We start from the raw sequence: 25,256 nt of genomic DNA, 5'->3' as shown, positions 1-25,256 counted from the left end.
CGCATCAACATAGTTGGATAATGAGAGCCGACTAGAAAAGAAATAAAATAAAAAAATACAAGGAGCCAGGGTCCGCGTTTTTAGGAGGGATGCATATAGACCGCCGACCCTATCAAATGTAATTAAACATTTTCTAGATTCTACCGCTGGTCTCTTGCTTCCTTCCTTGCAGCTCACGCAATCGCTGCCAAACTTTAAAAAAAATGAAATCAAATCATCCAGACACCCAGGGCTAGGATCTAGGGTCTGCTAGGTGGCTCCTAACCCGGGGAACGAGTCCGTCCGCACACACACACACAGACAGTGATCATTTGATATTGTGTGGCACGCAAAAGGGAGAGAGAGAGAGAGGCCCTTTGGTTCATTACCCCTCACAACGCCTGCGGGTCGTCAAGTTCAAATTGCCCTTTGATGCCAGATGATAGCCCATACACACACACAGACACACACACACAGTTTGGATTCGCAACACTTGAGATGTGAGCAGCTCGGCTCCTTTCCGCTCCAATAGCCGCTGCCAACGACTTTTCTTTTCTTTTTCCATTCCATCGCCATTTTTGTTCCTTCCAAGGATCGCGTCTATTTCATTTTCCAAGGAAAAAAATAAAGACGGACGCACATTTTCTGTTGACCGCAGTCGTATAATCCTACACCACACATCTTTCGGGGGAGTAATGAAGAAAACACGGTCCATTGCATCATCATCTGCGGATGCTTTTGATGGCGCATTGAACAGACGGTGGGGGTGGGAGGAGGAGATATTTATACGAATGTGGCCATTTTCTATTTGGGAAAATATCTGGACATTAGAGAGAAATAGAGAGAGAGATGATAAGAGAGCTCCTGGCCCTCCCCAACATCTAGGCAAAAGCGGAATCTCTGGGGTAATCTTGGCGGAGCCGTCGGCTCGAATCAACCTCCAATAAGGTGGAGTGCACCATCCCACCCACCCTCTCTCTTTACGGGTAAAACACACACACAAGACATAACGAAGAAGAAGATGATCATCATCATCATCATCAAAACCCGACACAAAAACTGACGGCCATCAGACAAGAGTCGGTTGTGAAGACTTGATACTTTCCCCGCAGGAGGTTAAAAGGAGAGAAAAAAACACCCACCATCACCACCCACAGGAAAAAGTCTTGGTGGTCTTTCCCCAGTTGGCGAATAACAATAGTGTATAACCTCCCGAAAAAAAATAAAATAAAAAAATAGGAAGTAAAAGTAAAAAAAAAAAAAGGAAAAAATAAAAGTTGAGTTTATTTTCACTTTCGGTTCGGTCTGGTCCGGTTCTTTTTCCCAGCCACCAGAGACGCCATATATTCTTGTGTGTGTGTGTGTTGTGCCTCTTCTTCCTCCTCTTTTTTTTCTTTCCCTTTGCCAGTCCCGCGGGATGAAATACAAGTGAACGTTCCTCTCTCTCTCTCTCTGGCGCACTTTTTTGCTCCTGGCTAGGAGGAGCGATGGCAAGGAGAAAAAAAAAGAAAAAGTTCAAAGGCAAAAAAGCAACGACGAGAAAGATCCACGAACTTGCCGGTGGCGAAACAAATTGGATTGCCTTTCATATTTATGTTTATATCTATACTCTTTCCCCTATGTAGAGACAGACAGATATATACATGTATAGGAGAGAAAAAAAGGAGGGGGGAGTTGGATAAAAAAAGAAAGAAAAAAAAGGATCCTGGCCGTCTCTAACTGTGTAAGTCGGTGAAAAGTTTCTTGCCATCCATGATTTAGGTTCATTTTGGTGGTGAGGAGGAGTGGGTGGGGGTTGGGGTAGGGTGGGGTAGAGCTCGGCGAAAAAGAGAAAAGAGACACATCTCCATCATCATCTAGGCGACGAGGTGCGGGTTGGCGAGACTTTTGATGTAATAACAGTCGCCGGGAAAAGGAAAAAAGTCGGCGGCGGATGCAAGGCAATGGTGGTGGTAGGAGGGGGGTATAGGAGGCAGAAGGAGGGCGGTAGAGGTATTAACTAGCTTAGTTCAACGACACGAAAAATAAGAGAGAAAGAAAGAAAAAGGAGGCCGAGAAATACATAAAAGAAAAAGATCCCGCCGTCACCCGTGATTTATATGCCGGGATCAATCCGTCCGCCTCACTTTCTACCCCCAACACAGACTGCGGGCAGCAGCAGCCGCGGCCGTTTTTCAACATTTTTCTTATCGGTTTTTGCGGGTGTGGCAAGCCAGAAAACCCCCCAACACACACCAAAAAATATGAATCAGCCAACAAGAAAAAAAAAGGCAAAGCAAAAGCAGGCACATCTAAGAGTTAATCTTAGTTATTAGCCTATTCTTTGCCGCCTATTCGTCACCGTCATATAACAAACAAAAAAAAAAAACCTGTTGAAATTTACTTCGGTTCGACTCTCCAAACAACATCAACAACGAGAGGGGGAAAAATAAACCCCACAAAAACTTTCTTGTTTTTCATCCAAATAGAAAAAAGAAAATCCGAGCAAATGAAGACAAACGATGCGTCGAGAGCCAATCTATCGCCATCTAAACAGACGTGACCGGCGGATCAACATTTTAACCCGTAGGAAAAAAGAGAGAGAACCTAACACAACCAAGTTTTGGTTATAGATATCAAGTGACGCAACAAAAAAAGGAAAATAAATATATAAAAACAAAAGAGAAGAGAGGGACGATAACGAGCGATTTGGGCCGTCCCTTTTTCTCACTTGAAAAAAAAAAATAATAATAAAAAAAGAGAGGAAAATGTTATAGAGGCCGTTAGAGTCACACAATAGCAGTTGCAAACTAATGGTGCGCACGAACGGGAGGGAAAAACAAAGAAAAAACTGCATGTAAAAATAAATAAGCGCATGAATGTGTGCGCCACATTTGCGGCAGAACAACAGAAGTAGCAGCAACAACAACAATGGGAAAATAAATATCAATTTAACGGGCCCGCCAGGAAAGCGAAAAAGAAAAGAAAAAAATGCTGGTATAGAGTCGTGTAACAATCAACCGATATCCACCATTTAGTCTATTGCCCTATTCAGTACTAGCAAAGAGTAGTAATAGTAGTAGAAGTCGTCGTCGTAGTTACTCCGGTCGGTGCACCACTGTTACCAGCAGCAGAAGAAGAAGAGGAACACACGGGAGCAGGGCCGGGGCGTTTGTATCAGTAACAGCCCCCCTAACAGCCTGACATGAAACGACTATGTCGACTGCCTAGAGTCATGAACAGGTTCATTACGGGCAACTCTGAGGAAAGAAGAGGAGGGGGTACACACTACTACTACTAGTCCCTTCTGCCCTGCCCATTACACAACTGGTAGTAAGCAGTAACCTGCCACTAGTGCTCTCTCCCCATTATACATCAAACTCTACATACATGATGAACACGAAACTTGGAGCGAGCCCATTATTCCTGCCGCTACAAAAACATCAACGTTAACTTTCTCTCAATATCAAATAAAAATCCCCGCACAACTCCTCCAACAAATGATCCTCTTTCACAGAGCAGCAAGTTTACCAGCTTTTGGGTTGGCTCAAAGTAAGTTGAGGAACAAAAATAATTCAAAATAAAATAAAGAAGAACAGCAACAAGACAAAGGAGTCAGTCACGGACTCGGGTGCGATGGAAATAACAAAAAAAAAAAGTCAAGAATTCCAAACCCAAGTTTTGGGTTGCGAGAGAGAGAGAGAAGAGAAAGAAAAGCGTGTAGACGATCGTGTGTCCTTTAGATGATGAACGGCCTCTGGGACGGGGCGGATCAGTTTGTTGGTCCCTCGGACTCTTCACGGCATACGCCCCTGCCAACTGAAGTGGAGCACTCGGGCACGGATGACCGAACCCTCGAATCTTGTACCGGACTAGAGAGAAGGAGAGATATACTATACACATACAACATCCGTAGGTGCTTTTATATATATATCCTTCTTTTTTATTTGAGACTTCATTTATTACGTTTGGAGGGCGGCCGAAAAAAAAAGAAAAAGAGAAAAGGGAGATTCAAGAGACGTGTATCTTCCATTTCGGCTCTGTCTCTCTCTCTCTCTTCATTCTCTCTTGGGGCTTTGGATACTGCTGCTTCTTCGTCTTCTTCGACTAGTATAGCACAGACCCATCCTACCTACGACTACTACGACTACGACTAGGCAAAACTTCAAAGCCCTTCTCTGGCTCCTCGGGGGGCTTCCCTACAGACTTGCCATGTCCTTCTAGCAGCCTACACCATCTTTCTTCTTCTTCTGCTTCTCGCTCTTTTTTCAGTCCGTGTCCTCACATCGTCTGGTGTGTGTTTTCCTCCTCTCTCTCACTCGCGTTTGAACTCGCCCCTCTTTTTTTTATTTTTATTTCGATCCTCCAGAGTCTTTAAATAATGTGGAAGTAACTTTTTTTCCTTTTTTGGCAAGAGCCAGCCAATAATTGAAGACGCATCCATGCACGAATCACTCATGCATTTTTCAAAATAAAAAATAAATATTAAGAGAGAAAGAAAGAAAGAAAGAGATACCTTGCTTCTTCTCTTTGCTTCTCTCTCAATCTCAATCTCCTCCAATCTTCTCTCTCTCCGCTCTTCCGTTTTTTACATAAGTGATGGAACAGACAGACAGAGAAAAGACTGTGTGCGGGTTTCTCTCTCTAGCTCTAGCAGCTCCTTTGTCTCACTCCAGATGCGACGCGTCAGTTCCCTTTTCGCTACTTGGATCAAATGGGCAAAGTGAGGGACGACCCAGAGCCGCTGACAACAAACAATAAGCGAATCAAATCAACAAGTTTTGGGGGGCTCTTTTCATCTTTTGTCTTCTCTCTCACTCTCACTCTCTCAGCGTCGGAGCTATTGGATCGTTCCTTGTGTGCGAGGCGTGAAACAACCAGAGCGAAAACGGCAATAGCAAACGACACCGCCCCAACCGCCGCCACCGCCGCCACCGCCCCAACCGCCGCCACCGCCGCCACCGCCACACAAGATGAACACTTTGGGGTGGGATCTTATTCCCATCATGCCTTTTATTCTTTTTTTTCTTTTTCTCCGGGATCTATACGAGATGGGTTATATATCACACAATCACACGCAAGACAACGACGACGACGACTTTTCTTTTTCGGGAGAGAGAGAGAGGGGGGGCCGAAAAGCGACGGCGGTTCCGATTGCATCGTCATCATCATCGATCACGAGAAATCCAATATTTTGGCGGGCCGTAGACGACAGACACCAACTATTACTTTTTCGTTATCATCTTTCGAGTTTCACTTTTCTTTCCTTCTACTTCTTCTTCTTGTTTGTTTTTTTGTCTTTTCATATTAAGAAAAAGGCTCTTTCTCTATCTCTTTCGTGATAGGACAGAACATCCTAATGTGTGTAGGGGATGAAAAAAAAAGAAAAAGAGGCGCAACCAGTTGCCGTGACAAATACAACGGACGCCAGGCGACGCCACGTCAAGCTGTTGCCCGACTGCTGGCCCCCCCTTCTACGCCCGCGCTCGCTACGACGGCGGTCGATTAGACACATAAAAAGAATGGCAGGAAAAAAAACAAGAAAGAAAACTATTCCCAATCGCAACAAGGAAACAAACAAATAAATAACCAAATTAAAAAAGATTCGCTCAAAAATGGCGCCCACCATCGAAGAAAAAACACACACGCACAACACACATTGGGCGCGTAATACGAATGACACAAAATAAAAGATAGTCAAGAGGTGCGACTTACTGCTCGTGTCCTGTTTGGGTGCGTTGCCGGGTGAAGTGGCCCAGTTGACTTTCATTTCCTGTCATCAAAAATGGAGAGAGAGAAAGAGAAAAGAAAGTGCAAAATTAATATTGAAACTTCGTCTAGATAAGAGTTAATCATAGCAAACGAATGAAATAAAAAGATTTCCAGTACGAGAGAGCGAACACGAAATAATAGATCAAGCAGCAGAGTGTGTTTATCATCAATGATGCAATAAAAAAAAAGAAAAGTCGTCCTTTTATTTTCCCCCCGTTCGTTCCTCTTTACTTTTTTTGGGGGGGATATTGCATGCGACTAGTGCGTCACGCATCATCACCATCATCATAATAATCATAATAATTCAGTTTTACACAGAGTATCAAGCTCGGCATTGATCAAGTCATTAGTCCAGGGTAAGAAAAAATTGGGGGAGACAGAAGAGCAATAGGGTTCAGACGGAATGAAACAAAAAAAAAAAAAAAATCCATCCGGAACAGAAAAAAAAGGGAAGGAAGTCGAGTGGAAGTGAAACTTGATCCGCTTTCATATCGTCGTCGTCATGTACAACACGGGCGGACAGGAGAAGGAGGACGCACATTCTCTTCCTCCTCTTCTTCTCCGACATGTCACATACAACGTGACACAACACAAGGACGACACGGTCATCGCGCACAACACTGTCATCATCACTCTTTGATTAAGAGAAATAATGTACGAGTTTTTTTTCTTCTTCTTCTTCCGTCCACCCCCCACCACCATCAACCATTCCTACGACGCCAAAGGTCTGCGCGTCCTCATTTTTTTCCTTCCATCATCTTCTTCTTCACCATCCAATCTCATTTTATTCATGTTCTTTCTACTTTTCTAATATGTATACATATACCATTTGTGTGTGTGTGTGTGTGTGTGTGCGCTCGCCAACTAGGCTGTCTCCATTTTTATGTGTCTGATGGTGTTGGATCGATAAGCAGAGAGAGAGAGAGAGAGTAGTCGGGTAGGGTAGCGAACACGCGCACAAGACGAACAGACGGACAAGAGAGAGAAATGTCGGTACTCGAATCCGCCCATCATCATCATCATCATCACGGCCCCGGCGAAACAAACATGTTTGTGTTTAGATTGAGGTGGGGAGAGAGAGAGAGAGCACAGAGTTGTGTGTGTGTGTGCGGGATGGATGGGATGGATGGAAAGGAAGGAAGGAAGGAAAGAGGTGAGTGGATTCGTTGCAACTACTCCAATTTATTGAAGATAACGAGAGCAGCAGCAGCAACAACAACAACAACTGGACAGAGAGCAAGCAAGGACTTCGTTATAGGGAAATGTTTTGTTTGGTTTTGTTTTACTCCCATTTGCTTTGCTGGATTTCTACTGGCTGGGCCAGAAAAATACAAAAACTCTCCTGGACAATGGAACGACAGAAAACCAAAATAAAAATGAAGCGCTTCCTCTCAGTTTCCTCATCACCCAGACTTTATTTTATTTTTTATTTTTCATTATTTTGAATTACTGCGCGCTGCTTTAATTCCTTTTATTCCCTATCCCCCCTACCCTTCCCACTCGATTTCACGTTTTTAATTATGTATTCGCATCCAGACAGTCATTATCCTTCCTCCTTTTTTTTCGGCAAAAGAGCTCCGAGCTACAATAAAAACATCGCCGCTCTAATCATTGATGAGATTACGTCACACGTCTATTGCTGTTGTTGTTACTTCCTTATATAACTGCCCAGCATTTTCCGCTGGGCTCTCCCAAGACAAATAAAGAGAGATCCGGACGGCGGATCAAAACTCGCCCAAACCCTCTAATATTTAGAGAGTTTAAACCCGGCGACCCTTGTTTCACCTTTTCGCCCTTCCAAGCTCTTGAACGTAATTCGATGGCTCCACTATTTCGACGATCCGCCAACAGGCAACGCCAGCGCCGGATGAAAACCTCAGTTTACAGACGGGCAGAAGAGACTTGCCAGTTAGTTTTCCATGCCAAACTTTCAGACTCTGTCCTGCCAACCTCTAAACTATCTATTCTATTTGCCATGTATAATATGCAAACAACAAGAGAACCGAAAATCCGGTAGAAACATAATAAAAACCGGCCAGAGAAAAAGTTGCTGAACCGAAAACTATGAAACTTTAGAGACTCTGTTGTTAGCGTTATGAGATCAACGAATCAGAAAAGTCTATGCCTCTTTTTTTTCCTTTTTTGATCGGTGCTCCACCATCTAACTTTCAAACCCACCTACGGAAGAAGCAAAGGTCCCCTCCATCCCAACTGCATTATAAATCCAGTCGTTATTATTAAGAGAGGCGAATCAAAAACGATGATTTCGGGAAGAATCAAAACAGATCCCAAAAGTGAATCGATCGAAACAGAAAGGAGAGAGAGAGAAAGAGAGAAAGAGAGAGAGAGAAGGGCAGGTAGGAGGGCCAAAAACTTCTAGGGACTCCTATTTTTAGTAAACGTTTTCGACACAAAGTTTGCCTCTTTGTGTACACCATCAAAAGTCTCTATCCTTCTCTCTCCTACCCAAGTTGATTAACCATTGCGCATGAGAGAACCTAATTAAATATGTTACACATCGGGAGCCCAATTATAGTTGGGCGTAGGCAAGGTCTAGGCAACCAGTTGAAAATATTGATAGGCTCACCGGGGGGCTCCCAAAAAAAGTTACATCTCTCTTCATCCACCAATATGGAGAAAAAGCAAATAATAATCTGTTCCGTCTCACGGGCGGATCAATTCGCCTGTTTGTTGAACCAAAAAAGTTCCGCCTTGGTTCGGAATAAAAATTTCAATCATCAACCGAGAAAGGCTCTGACCCCCCCAAAGATAAATTAAGCGAGTGACAATGGCGACTGAACCCTCTCGCAAAATAATAAAAATGTTCACAGAGGCCCCTCACCCCACCCGGAAACTCGACATGTTTGTAGACGACGGGGACGTCTCTGTCGACAGACACAAAAGAGAAGGCAATCTCCGCAATATGTTGTGGGTACAGAACGTCGAGCAGAGAGAAGAGTATTGTGCGGGGCCCGTCTCCAAAATATACGGAGACGTGTGTGTGTGTGTGTGAGCGGATGGGAAGCTGGTCGGGAGCAAAAGAGGATAGTTGATGTCGACGCCAGCAGAGCGACGCCATTCAAAACCATTTCCCGCGATGAATAGAGATCAACCGGAGAGAGAGAGGAATAACATAACTTTGACTCAATTGAATAGCGCTTGTCTCAACGTGGCCAAGTTTCGATCCGCACAGTCTCTTCCTCACCCCTCCCACCCAGACCCCTCCTCATTTGTATAACAAAAGTGAAGGCTTCGTGAAAGAAGACCCTAGAGTCTCTCGCTCTCTTCCGCCACCCCCATTCAACTCCACCTCTTTGGGGAAACGGGCGCGTGCAAACTTCATCCAATGGTCTTTAACTTTCAACTTTCGGTGGAAGGGTGTTATCGATCCGTGACAACCTAACCAGACTAAACAGACAGGGGCCAAATGAATAACACGGGACCTGGCGCGGCGGCAGCAGCAGCAGCAGCAGCAGCTGGAACTAACAAGTGGGCGTGATCCCTCACCACCCCCATCGCCCCTTGATGAAATGGGAAAACACACTGTGTACTCTATGTTAAACTATTCAAGGTATATAACAACGTCGGCCAACGCCAGTTCCGCGTTGCACTGGCGGGTGCAGATATAAAACAAGGAGAGAAAGAACAAAAAAAAAACAAATTTCATTTTCATCTCTGAATTTGCTATGAAAAGAAAAAAACAGATGGGGGAGTCGTGCGGAATCCTCCCGGACGACCCCAGTCGTCGTCACCAAAAGAAAACGGGAGCGAAATTAAAATAGAGAAAGAAAGTTCCGGGAATAAACGCGTCGCAGGTTTCTCTCTCTCTCCCTCAAGCCTCGTTATCCCGAGTTACAATCAATCAACAGGTCGTTGAAAAAGGATCGGAACAAATCGATTGTGGGCTATTATTATAGTGACAACACACACACACACACATCTCCCCTCCACCTCACCATCGGTCATGAATAATTGATGACGTTTCTCCTTCTTTTTTTATGCGTTCTCTATTTTTCCATTTTTCTGGTGGAGTAAAAACTCTCATGTTAAAATGATTGCCGACGCTATTGTTGGTAGAGACCCCCCCCCCTCCTCCAGAGTTAAGCCCCCACCTCTCTTTACCTAGTAATGCACGTTATAAATGTAATAAACGCAATGGCAACGACGCCATAGCCCCGTGAACTGGAAGCGAGCGGGATTTCAAACTTATTTTCACGTTCCCGCGTTACCTAGGAAACACCGAGGAGAAAAAAAGTGAAGATAATACCGAAAAACCCACCACCCGAAAATAAAACAAAAAATAACAACGGTTAACACTGACGGTATGAGTCTGATATGGCAGACCGCCATTTTGCCAAAAGTTTTGATCCAACGTCACCAGCTCTTCTCTCATCCACCATACTCTTCTCCCATATCATTTTTTTTTTCAGTTTCCTGTTGAAGGAAAAACGCGATTTTCCACACCATGGGCGAAGTAAAATGTGGAAACTCGTGTGTGTCAGTGTTTCCATCTAGAACCCCAACCCCCCTCCCTCCCTCACCATGGCTCCCGTTTCACGTCGCTCGCTCCGTTCCGATCTGTCAATTCAATCTCATTTCAAAGTTTCTCTACATCACGGCCCTGCTACAAACTGCACTACTACGACTAGTACTAGTATGAATCCGCCCCAAACCAACCAATCCTAATCTTTTGCATCTACGACGGGCATTCTGCTGCTGCTGCTGTTAGTCGCCTCCAGTCCAACTCTCTCTACACATCCAGCGGATGTTTCTCCTCTTCCCCTCTTTCCGCCAGATTGGCCACGACGGATTACATCAAACGCTTCGACTCTCCCCCTCCCACCCATCTCCTCCTATCTCTTCTATCCTATACCGTCTGTATAGAATCTGTGAGACCAGTGCTTTGACTAGATTGCCTGATTCCCCTACTTGCTGGCGACAAGCACATTAGAGTGTCGCAATGGCGCAAGAAGAAAATGGGCTATTAGGTAATATCACATGACAAGAGGAAATGGCTGGCACAGCGTTACGGCACAAGACTCCCCCGGAGCATTAGCATAACAAATCAGGGGAAAATGTTTCTGATTTTGAAAGGGGGAAAAAAATATTTTCCGTCTCTTTTTTTCTTTTTCTTTTGGGGCTCCCGGATTCACTTCCGCTGACCAAGGAACACACACACATTTGCAACTGACTTTCTCTCCGGCTCTCGACGTCCGTGTTGGGAGCTGCTGCTGCTGCCAATCCCGCGGGAGTGGGCAGGGTTCAAAAGAAGCAAACACATAACACACAGAGAGAGAGAGCCGGACGAAAGCAACAGTCGTGTTTCAATTTAGATTGATTGAATTACGGTGTACATCACTGACTCCACCCCTTCAACAAAGGCCGTTAACAAACACGTCAACTTTCCGACTCCTAATGCCCTTTCTCTCTCTCTCTCCGCCTTCTTCTCTTCCGCCAAAAGTTGAGCCCCTCCAGCCCACATCAAACAAACCCGAAAGTACAAAAATAAACATATAACTAGAAGAAGAAGAAGAGAAAAAAAAACGGAGGGGGTAAAAACATAAAACTGGAACTTGTGCGGATGGCATATTCAAAATCCCGCCAAATAGTAAAGATAAACTCGCACGCCATCGGCTCATTCTATCCAAACTCGTCAAATAAACGCTTTTCTCAAAAGTGTCGACGTGCTCCTAGTTGGCTCCTAACTCCGCCCTTTTCCCATCATCAAACGCGCTGCGTGTTACACCCCCTCGAAAAAAAAAACTTCCATCCATCCATCCAGCACCTGCAGGGAAAACTTGCTACTCTGCTTCTCTCTCTCTCTCGCGTACACACACAACTGCGACTCCTACCTTCCAGTTGAAAAGAAACGCCGATAAAATAGTTAAACACACAAGTACACACTAGAATACTACTATTACTACTCGTTCATACTATATAAAGTGCGCATTGTTGAAATCATCCGGAGTGGAACCAATGGCCAAAGAATAAGGTGTGTCTTCCTCTCTGGGGAATACCCCCGGGGCACTTATCGCCGACAAAGGACGTGAATTCGAAATGCCACGCCGTGAAAATAGACCAAGAGGAGCAAGTTAACTAAAAGTAAAAAAAGAAAAGAAAAAAAAGGAGCGCGTACAAAGTATCGATAGAGCATCAGGGTTTTTTTTTTTATTTTTTTTTTGTGAGTGGCGGGATCGATCCATTGACCTGCTCCATCCATCCGGCAGACGTGTAAAGAATATTCAACAGGATTGTCGATATCTGGCGCCCCGCCCTCAGAAAAAGAAAAGAGGGGGAGAAAAAAAAACTCGCACATTTCGGATGCAAATGATGGTGGTAAGAGGAATAGGAGTAAGCCTGACCTCGATTCGGCTGCTCCTTTCAGTCTAGCGTTAGAGTGCCGAAGCGTATATCTCCACTTTGAATATTTCAGATATGCGTTAACTTTATGACTTCCTGTCTCAAACTTTCCGAGCACAAAGAGGAACAGGATGAGAGAGAGAGAGAGAAACAGAGACGAGCAGAGGCGCAAATACAAAAGAAGAAAAAAAAAACGACTTCAATAATTAATGTCGCCCAATCATTAGGGAATCAAAGCCGGTGGTAACCTCTACTACACCGCTAAAAACATCCAGCCAACTTCCAAGGAAGAAGAAAACAAAAAAAGGACAAAAAAAAAAGAACCTGTCAAAACATGTTGAGAATCAAATAAGTGCCCATCAAAAACCGCCTCCGCCTCCTCCAGCCCGTCGACTGGGGGGTGGGCAAAGAGAATAGGATTTTCTCCGCGTAGAAAAGGCAACAAGGGAACAAGGACGACGCCGAGTACGACGACGACGATGAAGGGAGAAGGAGAAATAAAAAAAAGAAGACACGATAAGACGAAACCATTATTGTGATAAGCAGCTTTTCTACTTGGAGGAGTCACAGCCTCACAAAAGTGAAGACTCATCCGCGCAGGAAACTTTCGATTCGTGATCACATGAATTCATTTTTTAGTTGATGCAAACATCACAACCCCCCCCCCCCCACCCAACGAGAGGCAGAGGAGGGAGAGAGAGAGAGGCGGTGCATCCGCACTCGTGTTCGAGTGAATTCCATCCAGATAAGATGATTGGCGTCAACTTAACACTCTCTTTCTACACACACACACACAGAGAGACACACAAAGAGTCTTTTTTTCTATTTTGTCGAGCCTCCTTTGTTATCCAGAGTTTGGAAAGCTTGTTAAAGAGCGACACACAAGTGTGGCGGATGAGAAAAAAAGATAAGGAAACTTGCTTTTTCTTCTCCTCTTCTCTTTGACAGACATTGTCGACTCCTTTTAAAGGCTCAGAGGAAGAAGAAGAAGAAGAAAAAAATGACAAAAGGGGAGGTGAAAAGAGAATTCGATTCATGTCGAGAGAAGAGGAAAAGCATCTCGTTATACGACTTGCATTCAAGTGTGACGTCATTTAAAGCTTCAAAGCGCATCCGTTAATTAAGACGAGTCAAGAACCCAAGGAGGTGATCAGCTGGACCTTTTTTTTTTCGTTCTTCTTCATCCCATCAATTCCATTTTTATTCTCTTCTTTTCAAAAATGGCAATGAATTATTCTTCGCCTAGCTGCTGCCACACTCATCGGAATAAAAAACAGGGAGGGGAAAACAAAAACAATTGAGAGATGAAGTAGTAGTGCGTCGGTGCTCATGGAAATGCTCATCCGTTAAATGGGCGAGGACGCACAAGAAAAGCGATGACACAAGAGGTCGTGTCTTCACTCCCTCGTCAGCTGTTTCCCTTCCACGGAATCCATCACGCTAATGAACGAGCGGACGAATCCCCACCAGAGAAAAAACGCCATCATCATCATCTTCATCACAACAATAAGAGTAACGTTTCCTTCTTTTTCTTCTCCTTTTCATTCTGCCTATTTTTCCACCTCAACAACGACATCTACTCTAGATAGACTGGCAATATTTTCGGTGCCTTTCATCTTTTCTTTTGCCTTTTTTCTCTTCAGACGCGAGGGGCAATTGTAGTTTGGCCCTATACTGCTAACACAGTGGTAGTTGTTGTAGTCGTCGCTGCTGTTGTTGCTGCTGTTGTTTGTCGATTGGCTTGTCTGCGCGGAAGTGCCAAGTCTCAACGGACTACAAAGTGAAAAGAGGCCGAGAAAGAGAGAAGAGTCAAAAGAAGGGAGGAAAGATGAGACGGCAATAATAACAACAGGAGCAAACAACATCCGCACCAACAGCAACAACAACGCCGGAAAAAGAAGAAGAAGAAGAGTACTGTACCCGGAACAAATATCAGACAGATAAAGGAGCCATTGCATCGATCTACCCACCACAGAGCCTCGATATAGTACGCAAAGCTTCACCAACACAATCAACCATCATAGATAAATAAACGGATGGATGGATGGATGGATGGATGGATGGATGGATGGATGAAATCGAAACATTCTTCCTTATTAAACCATCGCTCTGTGCATTTTTAATGGCAAACAATAACTTTCCTCCGTTAAATAGTGGTGGCAGTCGCAGAAGAGAGGCCGGCATCGAGGGCCTCCTCTCTACCCCAGTGGTGAGTTCGTGAAAAGCGGCACGAGCGGCAGTAACAGTAACACCACCACCACCACTAGCACAAATTATTGATTGGCTACCACCCACCCCCACCCCCCACCACCACCGCTCAAAGTGCGTGTGCCAGTGTGTGCACAAGACTTAACCCTATTATTATCATCCTAGTAGCACACCATACCCCACCCTTCCTAGTCTGGGGCAATGGACGGGAGGGGGGAGTGAGAGGGGGCCAGCAGCAGCAGTAGGAGAGAGAAGTTGGAAAGCAGCTTGAGGCTTTTAGCCAGGCTGTTACTCTCCATAGCTGCTGCTGCTTCTACTAGTCCCGGATACAAGGCGCGGGTTGCTGGCGATAATTCAGAGTGATGGATCTCTTCTCTACCAGCAGCAGCAGCAGCAGCAGCAGCAGAGGACGCAGTCTCTCTCTGCCTTTTCCCATCTTTCAATATATCAAGCAAATGTCATATGAAAACACAACAACAAATACTTCTTGCACCATCATCGTTTCTGCCCCGGACCCTGCTGATGTATCGCTCAAAGACAACTACTAGAAGTACGTAAGTAACGCTGGGTGAATGGGCGAGGGAGGGGTTGGTGGTGCCTCAACGACCGTCGTCATCATCCGTTCCACTTCTTCTTCTTCTTCTTGGGCTAGCGATTAGAAAGAGACAAGAAAAGAAACGGTCGGCTGCATTCTCTCTCTCTCTCATTCCGCAACACAATTCAAAATTGATGAGAGACTCAAAACGTACCGACCAATATCTCAAGAAGAATCTCAAGAGAAAGAAAGAGGGAGAGAGATAGGAACGAAGGGAATAGGAAGCAGAGAGTATCAGAGTAGTATGCGGCAGTCCATCGCTCCATTAATTCCAACCGGAAAACAGATTTCTCTATTTTCCACTACGGCACGGTGTAGTGGTAGCAGAGCAGATAGATATATAGACTCTTGTACACAAAGTATATCGATCTTCAACAAGGATATAATAACCTCACCTACCTGGAGGGTTACACAACAAAGAGAGGGGGGAAGAGAGAGAGAGACAGACAGGCGCGCGCGCGCATACACGGCGCACACACAACGAAGACACGCAACGCAACACACACAATTGAGAGAACACGCGCCTCTCCAAAAAAATAAACCCTTACCCACCTCTGGGGCTGAAAATATTCGTCTACTTCTACTCTCCAGTCGAGTCGAGCTCTTCCATGACCGGCTGTTCCGCACAAATTGCTACTGGGGAGGAGGCCCTCGCAGCCTCAGCGTTCAAAGCAGAGAGGAACCACACACACACACCGTGGTAGAAATCGATAATGGCCCCAACGTCCCAACAAGCGAACCGATCAAGAGGCTCATCAACGCCTCAAGTCTTCATTATGAAACTCCCTTTTCTGGCCAAATGAAAAGGATCGCGCTCTTGTATATTCCCTCTTAATTGGGACGCCAGCAAAGCCGGTTAACGAAGGCGAAATCAAATGCACGCCTTGGAAAACACACGAAAAATAATCGGGGATCGAATATCTGCATGGAGGATGTAGTGGTAGAAGAAACCAAAAATAGAAACCATCAGGGAAAAAAAAAAAAACTAAACGCAAACCGATGGCAACGTTGACCCAATTTCGGGACCAAAGTAAATCAAAAGACAAATAAAGTGGTAGGTCGACGAAATAAATGGCCATATCATTTTTCCTCCGCGTGTGTGTGTATGCGTGGGTGGAGGATGAAAGAGGCGCATTGAAACGAATGAAACCGTGGCGCAACGCCAAACAACAAAACTTCCTCCCCCCGTTCCATAGAAGAAGAAAAAGAAAAGAAAAAAGAGGCTTTGGTTGATTCAATTGTTGCCATTCTCCATTGTCAATTCAAAGAACAAACTCAAGTTCAACTGAACTGTGTGCGGGGTATTTCTTTTGAACCGATGAGTTTCTGACATCATGTCCTATCGAATTTGAATAAGTTCCATTATTCAAATGATAGACGGGAGAGAGAGTCTTGCGTAGTGTACGCTGGATACTTGGTGAACGCCAGAAATTGCATGGGAAAAGATGCGATGCTCTTTGAATACATCTTCAAACTCAATTAGGAATGTCGACCCAACTTGCGAAGGGGCCATCTGAGCACAAGAAGAAAAAAAAACAAGAGATATCCAGCGAGAGACAGTCGAGAGCGAACCTTGGACGTGTGATCAATACGGGATGAACCGAGCAGCTTAAGAAAAAAAAAAAAAAAGGTTCCATCGGGGGTAATAGTTAGACTGGAGGGGGGTCCAAGTGAACGGCACAGCCCAATCTAATCCCATGTTTAACCGTCTCTGACTCTATCTCTTGCAGAAGATGTGTGCAAGGCAGCTCGATGCCATTAGAAACGATACGATAATCAACTTGTGTAGTTTCTCGTTGGCCAGTTACGTCCCAAAACTTTATCCCGACGGTCCCGGCTTGCAAGACGCAACCCTCCCTCCCTGTTCAGACTTTCCTCTTCTTTCTTTATTCCTCCCCGACTGGTGCAGCAGCAGCACCGCGACTGGTGCATTCACGTCGAAATGTTTTGAAAATGAAATGAAATGTACATAGAGTAAGTACATCATCATCTTGTCTTTGTTCTTATTGCCGTTGCGAGTCAAGTAGTTAACGAGAAGAGCTCAAGGGTCTAATATCATCTCGAAATAAAAAAGAGCCATGTGAGCAACACACACACACACAAGAGAGATGAGTGGGGGAGAGAAAGGAGGAAGAAGAAGAAGAAGAAGTAGAGAAAAAAGGAAAGAGAAGAAGAAGAAGGTTAACTTGATCCAGTCTCATCAAGCAGAGTGGCACGGTAGCTTACAACTTTAACACACACAAGAGATGGCGGAAAGTGAGAGGACCCACCGGAAATGTGCGCACGAGTCACAACTGCAGCATCTCTCTCTCTCTCTTATTTTTTATTCTTTTTTCTTATTTTATTTTACTTTTTTTCCTTTCGGTGGGAGGGAGAGGAGGTTGAAGATTATTCTCGTGACGTGCGACGTGTAGAGTGTAGGTAAAGAGAGACAGAGACGACTGATTGCGTTAGATGCTCGCCGTGGTACCTCTACTACCACTGCTGAGGCGCCCACCTTTAACGGGGCCACCTACTTCATCCATCCATACATCAATAAATAAATAAACAGACAAGCTGGAAAATTCTCAAACAGGAAAGGAGAATGTGCGCCAGAGAGAGAGAGAGAGAGAGGACGGGCAAAATGGATGACACTTTGGGGGATTTCATCCCGGCCCAATATAGACAGTGGCAACACCACACACACGCGCCAGGTATAAACTCATATTGGAGTCATCCGGAATGGGAACGTATAACTCGGGCAAACGTTTCCTCCTTGATCCTAGCGGATCCTAGGGACCCGCGGATGGTCATCAAGTAGCCCCCACTAGCTGGACCAAGCCAGACGGCCGTGCTGGGCCAGACCGAGCTGGGCGAGAAGAATAGAAAAACAACGAGCCCCACATCCACACACACAATGTGTTTTTGGTTGAACAAACAAACAAGACTTTGGAGACGGAGGGGGGTTCGAGTTGACTTGACATTCGACGGGTGGGTCGCCGACGGTCCGTCATCATTTTCTTCAAAGGGAGACAGAGAGAGAAAGACAACTAGATAAATAAATCCCGGAGCTCAGAGATTCAGAGGATGAAAAGCCGGAACGCGGAAAAGAGGCAGTCATCATTACGAGATAAGAAGACGAAGGAGAACCAAAGAGAAAAGGAAAAAAAAAAAAGATGAGAAAGACACAAGTCCTCTCGACCGGAATCGAATCAACCAAAGAGAGAGAAGAGAGAAGACATGCCGGAAAAGGAACCCGAGCCATCCGTTCCTCCTAGTTCCCCTCTTCTCCCACTTGTCTCGTCTTCTTTCACTTTTTCTTCTTCCTCCTTTTTTTTCTCTCCCCCACATATTCCACTTTCGCCATCATCCAAATGACCCACCCTACCGCCCCAAACGCCGAGAGGAGGACCATCATCAAACTTTATATAATACGACAACGACCGTACATACACACACACACATACACGCGTTGCATTCGCTCCCAGCGGCCTTCGCTCACCGTGTTCTTTAGTGCACATCACGGGGTCTCTCACTCTGCCCGCCAGTTCATTAGATTACACACACATACTCCTTTCTCCGTATTTCTTCTTTTTTTTCGACTCGAGCGTTGACTATCCCGAGCTTCTTCTTCTTCTACTTCCTCATCTCTCTCGTCTGGCAACTTCTCTCGGCTCGTAGACGACGTCAGACAGAAAACTGTAACAGACGGATCTATCCAGACGGGCAGAGGCTAATTGGCAACGGTTGAATAAAAGACACATCCCCCAAAAACGTAACTATATTTTGGGTTGATGGCAACTTGACCCTCATTCTATCTATCTATCTCGACATTCCCTTTTTCTTTTTCCTTCTTCTTTTCTCCTGTTTCAAATAGAGTCTCTCCTTTCCTTTTCGGCACGATGATGATACAATAAAGAAAAATACGATTCCCCCCACTCTTCTACCCCCTCCCATCTACCAAATACACAAGAGATGACAGACAGACACAACTTACAAAAGAGATAAGACTATCAAGGGCCTCGAAACATGAAGCCCATGGTAAATAGCCAAAAAGAAAAAAAAAAGGCCCAAAAAGAAAAGAAGAAAAAAAGGTTTAGCTTTCGTCGTCGTCGTCGTCGTTGTTGTTATTGTTGTTGTTGCTTTTCTTTGCCTTTTCAATAGTGTTTTATTCGGTTTGCCTTTTTCATTTCTGATTCTGATTTGTTTCTCGAGGCAAAAGTCAAGTTATACGATCCCTGGCCATTCTCATTCCATCTACTTTCGCCCAACCCCCACCCCCTCCTTCTTATTTTAAGACAATGACGGGAGATTCAAACCGGGCAACCCAAAATAACAAGCGGATAATGTTGTTGATGTTTGACCGGACGGACGGCATAGATACACACACACAAGAGAGAGAAAAGCCCAGGACCCCGAGGTCTCTGCAATGCTGATTCAGAGAGACGTCCGACTTTGCTCTCCCCCCCCACCCCCGTGACATGTTGTGTTATCCAAATGTCGTTGGGCGCAAAAAGGGGGACGACGTACATACACAGAGAAAGAAAAAAAAACGAATAAAGAAAGAGAAGACGACAGGCTGTCGTCAGAGTCCGTTTGTCGTCTTTCCTCAACGCCAGACCCCAAAGGAGGGACACAATGAATTCGATTTGACGACGACAACGACGGCCAGAGGGGTGGTGGGGCGAATAGACGGGCGGGTTTGGACTGCGCAGTCGAGATAAGACCGTCAAAAGTCAACACACGACGCATTTCGGTCGGATTTCAATGTTTCAAAAACGGCGGGGGGCGGCCAAAAGGAAGGAAAAACCAAAGAGAGAGAAAGTCTCAACAAAATCCTCCGTTGCGTTTTGACAGTTGGAAAATGTTCGGGGGGGAAAGTTATACGACGGTTCATTAAGACGCTTTGGCTGGCTGGCGGGGTGCGCTCTCCTCCGCTTTGATTCAATTCTACACTTAACCTTTTCGGTTTTGTGCTGTGCTCTGTGTGTGTGTTTAGGAAAAGCGGATGCCGGAAGACTTTGGCGATAGGAAAAACAAGTCAAACCGTCGCGGCGTATCCAAAGCCGGCGAGAAGGAGGATGAGGAGGGAAGTAAAGCAAAAGCAAAACCCCCCACCACCAAAGAAGGCCAAAAACCCCGCCATTGGCGTCTTAATGAAAGTAAACGACCGCCATGCATATATAGTCCCGCGCGTGTGTTGCCTTATTCTCCACTATCCACATACTGTACTCGACTACTCTACTCTACTCTCTCTCTCTTTCTCTCTCGCCAGTAGATAATCAAAAGTTACGACAACGACAACATCCATAAAAAGCCAGTCTTTATTCCATGCGTCCGTCTATCGAACCTTTAGTTAACAAGCTCGCCTCCTCCTCCTCTTCTCCCTCCTCACCACCAGCAACCCCAAGACGATCGATGGCCTCTTTTTTTGTTTATTCTTAGAGCTTTTTAAACTCTCCACTCACGAATGGGCCTAGACTTTTTTTTTGTGGGGGGGTCCAACTTTGTAACATCTAAAGAGGTCAGTCGACGACGACGTCTCGGCCGCAAGCCGCAAGTCGCCGAAAATGGAGAAAATCCCGCGGAGAGAGAAAGTCCCATCCGGAAAAAGAAAAAGGAAAAATGAGGAGCGCAGAAAGACCCAACAAAACCCAAAACTATGCTCTCCAGTTTCGTCCTCCAGTAGTATTGAACATGACGTTTGCAGTCTTAGGGAAGAAGAACCCCTAAGCCGATTATTTCCGATTTATCAAAGTAAACAACACAAGCCACACAGAGAATTAAAAGGAAAATAAAGGACATCACACAACAACAGCAGAAACAACAACACAAAATAATTTGCTTTTGTTTCCGGCGAGACTTTGGGCGAGTCGAGAGAAAAAATCAAAATCAAATAAAAATGTAAAGATGCTTCGTTCACCTAAAAATCCTTGGCCATGTTTTCCTTTTACTTTTGCTCGACCGTGGGAATGGGTGGGAGGGGGGGGATAAGTGGGCAAAGAGGAGAGGTAGCAACACACACGCAAGGGTTACGCGCCGAGAGGTTATAAACTCTTATGATGATGTTCCGTGTGTGTGTGTGTGTGTGCTGGCCGGATCGCCGAAAACTTTCAGGGGGTCCGGCCAATAAAAAAGAATCAAATATCAAAAGTTGTGTGTGTGTGTGTATGTGTGTAGGGGACGAACCGAAAAACCCAAACTCCCAACTCATATATATATACCCCCCTCGAGATTTTACGACTGGACAAGAAAAAAAGTGCCATTTTCCCTCTATATTTTTCCTGTTCTCTTTTTGCTTTTTTATTATTAGTATTCAGGTGTGTTTGTGTGTGTGTGTGTGCTGGCCAGCTCAATCCGAGTTGGGGGGCCGAAAGTTTTCGGTGCCAAAGTGGTAATCGTTGAATCAAGCGTGACAAAGAGTCATAACGGCCGGCGGCGGCCGGGAGCCATGCGGCACCCACAACTGGACAAACTAAGAGCCTCGCTTAGATTTTTTCTTTTACAACATAAAGGAAAAAATAAAGCAAACACAATTCTTTCTTTCTTTTTTTCCTCATCCAATCGAGAAGAAGAACAAAAGATTGTTCCGGTTGACAAATGGCCGCGTAAATGAATTCGCATTTGGCCGCAACAAGACGCAACCCAAAAACAAGGAGACACACACACAAGTTTTTGTGTCCCAGTGACATTATGGAGAAAGATTGCGCCCCTATAAATCATGGAAATGAACTGGAAACGGATGCCGACAAAGACGGCCGGCCCAGCGGGCAATAATCTACTCCCCCGCCTCTCTCTCTCTCGTTCTCTCTCTCGTTCGTTCCCCAGTGATTGTATGATTTATCTGTCCCTTTTGCGCTAGCTCTTCTTCTATTCCATTCCTTTGTCGTTAGTCGTTAGTTGCCTGCGTGACTCTGTCGTCATTCCGCCTTTGATCAAAGTCGAGTCACTACGCAGAACAAAACTTGGGTGTAGTTGCGAGAGCAGTGGGCACCAACTACCACCACGAAGCTTTTCGCTCGACTTGAGCTCAATCACACATTCCGCCCAGCCGGAGGGATCCAGGACGGAAAAGAAAAAAAAAAAAAAAACGGAAGAGAGGCGGACCCCCGGCCGCATTCTCTCCGTCGATGAGGAGAGATAGATCACTTGTGTTTCTTTTGCCCAAACACCAGACACACACACACACACACACAATGTCCAGAAGCGACCATTGTGGGCCGTAGTATTAGTAGTTAGGAGAGAGCCGGCGGCCAATGGAAAAGATTGGCCAAAGGAATCATCATCAACAACAATAACAACATCCATCCCAAACTCTCTCTCTCCATCGCTTCGACTTGTAACAACAACAACATCCAACGCGGACTTTGCCACCAGTTTGCCGTGCTGCCCCCTACCATGTTACGACTTGATTAGAGAGAACCCCCCTCCAAAACTTTGGCCGGCCCGAAAACGCAGATGGGCCAGCCAGCCCCTGAAATACAACATCCGCATTGGAGGGATCCATCCGCCGACGCTAATCAACGTCAGCGACGCTATACAGAGCGTGGGGGGAAGGGGGACGGACAACAACGGTCGACATTGTCATATCGTCGTGAATAATAGATCGAATTTAACATGTAACATAAATACCCCCCTCCCATGTCCGTCTATCCGACTGCCTGACTCTCTGCCGGCCCGGAATAGAAACAAAATAATAAAATAAAAGGCCAAAACTCAATTTCTTTTTTCTTTCCTCCTCCGCTTTCCGCTATACAGTCTCGGGGATTTGTGTTTGTCACACAATCAACAAGGGAGAAAGCCTTAATTGAACGAGATAATGCATTCGAGATTATTTGTGGACAGTCGCAACGGGTCTGTGTCGGGGTGGCGCGTCCCCCGGAAACTGTGCAACCGAACCGGATCCCAGCGCTGCATCCTCCACTTTTGAGAGAAAGGAATGCGCACACTCTCTCTCTCTCTGTTTGTGTTTGTGTGTGTTTCTACATTATGTACATCTTATAAAGCTAATTATATAGATATACACACATGTATAAGCCACTGCGTGTAATGTGTGCAGTGAATATTGAATCAAAAATATGTCATCCCGCTCCACTGATTTGCATAGCGATGCGGATGGAGGGAGAGACAGGGAGAGAGAGACGAGTGAACCTGTCAACCGTCTGCGGTTCATGTTATTATGATGATTATGATTGCCCACTTAGCATTAGCGCTAATGAGAACTCGGTTTGCAGAGTCTGTGCGCGGGCCCCGTTGTTACCCGGACCAATGGCAACAACAAACGACAACGTCTCGTAAAAAAACAAAAAACAAAAAAACGGCCAAAAAGAAGAAGAACAAAACAAGAAAAGCAAATAAAAGGACTGACACGACAAACACACTTGTGTCACTACTCTTCCAACAATTTTTTGTTGCGGAGGAGTAGGCCATCATCATTTCACGACGTCGTCGCTGCAGATGAGCCGCAGAGAAACAATCCAAATAATCACACAAAAAAAAGGAAAATAATAAAAGAAGAATGACTTACCCTTCCCATGCAGTTGCGCTTGTTCATGGCGGCCAAAGCGGCGGCGGCTGAATGATGTTCGGCAAACTCGACAAAACAGTACGGCTCGTGTCCAGGCTGCCAACCAAAAAGAAAAAAGAAAATAAATAAATTAAGTAAAAAAAAAACATCATCATCATCATCATCATGTTTACGAGAGAGATGAGCAATAAAAGCAGCTCGCAACATTAATCTCCCTCCTTCTCCCCCCTTTTTTTTGCTTTTATCTTTTCTTTTCTAGACCTCCGTCTCCATTTCCGACATACGCGCATATCCGGATACACAAAATGGCGACGGCCACGCACACACACACAAGCCCAGGTCCGGTCCGATTCCGGGGGGGTCGTACGTTTATATCAAGCGACGGGGAGGAGGAGGATGAGGAGGTGGTGGTAGGTGGTAGGAGGTAGGGGGGAGGGAATTGACTTGATGAGAAAAAGGGAAGGTGCAGCTTGGGTTTCGCCAGGATCAAGACTATTACGTATGTTACGGATTCAATACCAGCCGAGGCTAGATGGGCTCCTGGGCTCCTGGTGGTGTTGGTATATGTACGTATATATATATATATTTAGTCGTTGTCGCCGGGTATACAGTGCGGACGTTGTTGTACCTTCCAACTGATCCATCGGGGGTTTTGGGAGGAAACGACCCTTGAGAGAGAGAGAGAGAGACATGGAAAGGGGCCTGGTGGACATGGAGGAGAGAGAGAGAGAGAAGGTATAAAGCGAGAGAGAGCAAGATGGATCAAGCCGCTACCGAAATTGATCCGTCACAAAGGCTGGACGATAGCTTCTGATCAAGACAATATATACCTCGTATATATATATAAATATATACCCCGTGACGTTGTTAGAAGGGACGCCAGTAGCCGACCAGCTGTTGGCAAAAGGGGGGCGCCAAAAGACGTTGTCAAAAAAAGAAAAAAGAGGCAACACCAAATCCTCTTCTACTTTTTTTCTTTTCTTTTCTTTTTTAGAACCAGTTTTATACAACCCCCCATTGGTTTTGGTCCTCCCCTCGGCGACTCGAAAAAACAAAAAAATAAATAAAAGAACGGCGACGGCACGGAGGGAGTCGAGTCTTAGTCCGGAAATGGAGCTGAATGGATCATGCGTGTAAATTGCATTTTCCTTCCCGATCCTTACACACACACACATACACACTAGAGAGAGAAAGACATGATCCAAAGAAAATGAATCAAACCATTTCTGACGACCCAAAACGATATTTCTCGGACCTGTGGGGAATTGAATCGGAAACAAAAATCTCCCCCCTTTCATCCGGCCGGAGGGGTGAGACAACATGGCGAGCAGCGAGATATATATACACCATTAATAATCGATATAGTGAAACATTCCGGGTATTTTGGCTATTTTCCGAAACGGACAGACTTGCGAGAGAGAAAGAGAGAAATAAATAAAGAAAAAAAGAGTTTGTCGCCCATGATTCTTGCGAGGAAAGGGTCCGCAGACCACTAAAGTTGTACGCGACGTCCACCTGACAAGATTCCCACACACGGCAGCAGCAACAAACATCAAGTGGGTCCGTCCGTCCGTCGTCTGTTGCTATTAAATGAAGTAAAAGCCTGTCCAACTTTGGGGCGGTCGGGTGGGGGGGAAACGATGCGATATTATACAACAACTTTCACCTTTGGCAGACGCTGGCCAATGCAAACGATCGACGCGGCGCTAAACTCTCTCTGCTCTCACGACGACGACAACCTGCTCTCTCCCATCCTCCCTCCCCCCCCCCACCATCTAACGTTCATAATCCCCGCCCAAAAAACTCCCGTTTTTCTTCTTCTTCCTCTTCTTCATCTTCTTCTTTCCGGCACACTTT

General features: G+C 45.4%; 1 protein-coding gene across 3 annotated transcripts in view; it reads right to left on the bottom strand.

The window, feature by feature from the left end:
* The window catches only part of LOC124202823 (nucleolysin TIAR-like), a 58,059-nt gene that overhangs the window by 23,806 nt on the left and 8,997 nt on the right, over positions 1–25,256 (bottom strand). For all 3 annotated transcript variants that reach the window (XM_046599264.1, XM_046599265.1, XM_046599266.1), the window contains exons 4-5: positions 23,400–23,495; positions 5,674–5,731 (exon numbers count right to left, since the gene is read on the bottom strand). In XM_046599264.1, the coding sequence (XP_046455220.1) occupies positions 5,674–5,731; positions 23,400–23,495 (154 nt within the window). The remainder of the gene's footprint in view (positions 1–5,673; positions 5,732–23,399; positions 23,496–25,256) is intronic.

This window comes from Daphnia pulex, chromosome 9, assembly GCF_021134715.1.
Source record: "Daphnia pulex isolate KAP4 chromosome 9, ASM2113471v1".
In the NCBI taxonomy this organism is placed as follows: Eukaryota; Metazoa; Arthropoda; class Branchiopoda; order Diplostraca; family Daphniidae; genus Daphnia; species Daphnia pulex.
The sequence above is the reverse complement of the archived record's forward strand: the minus strand, read 5'-3'. Positions and strand labels throughout refer to the sequence as shown.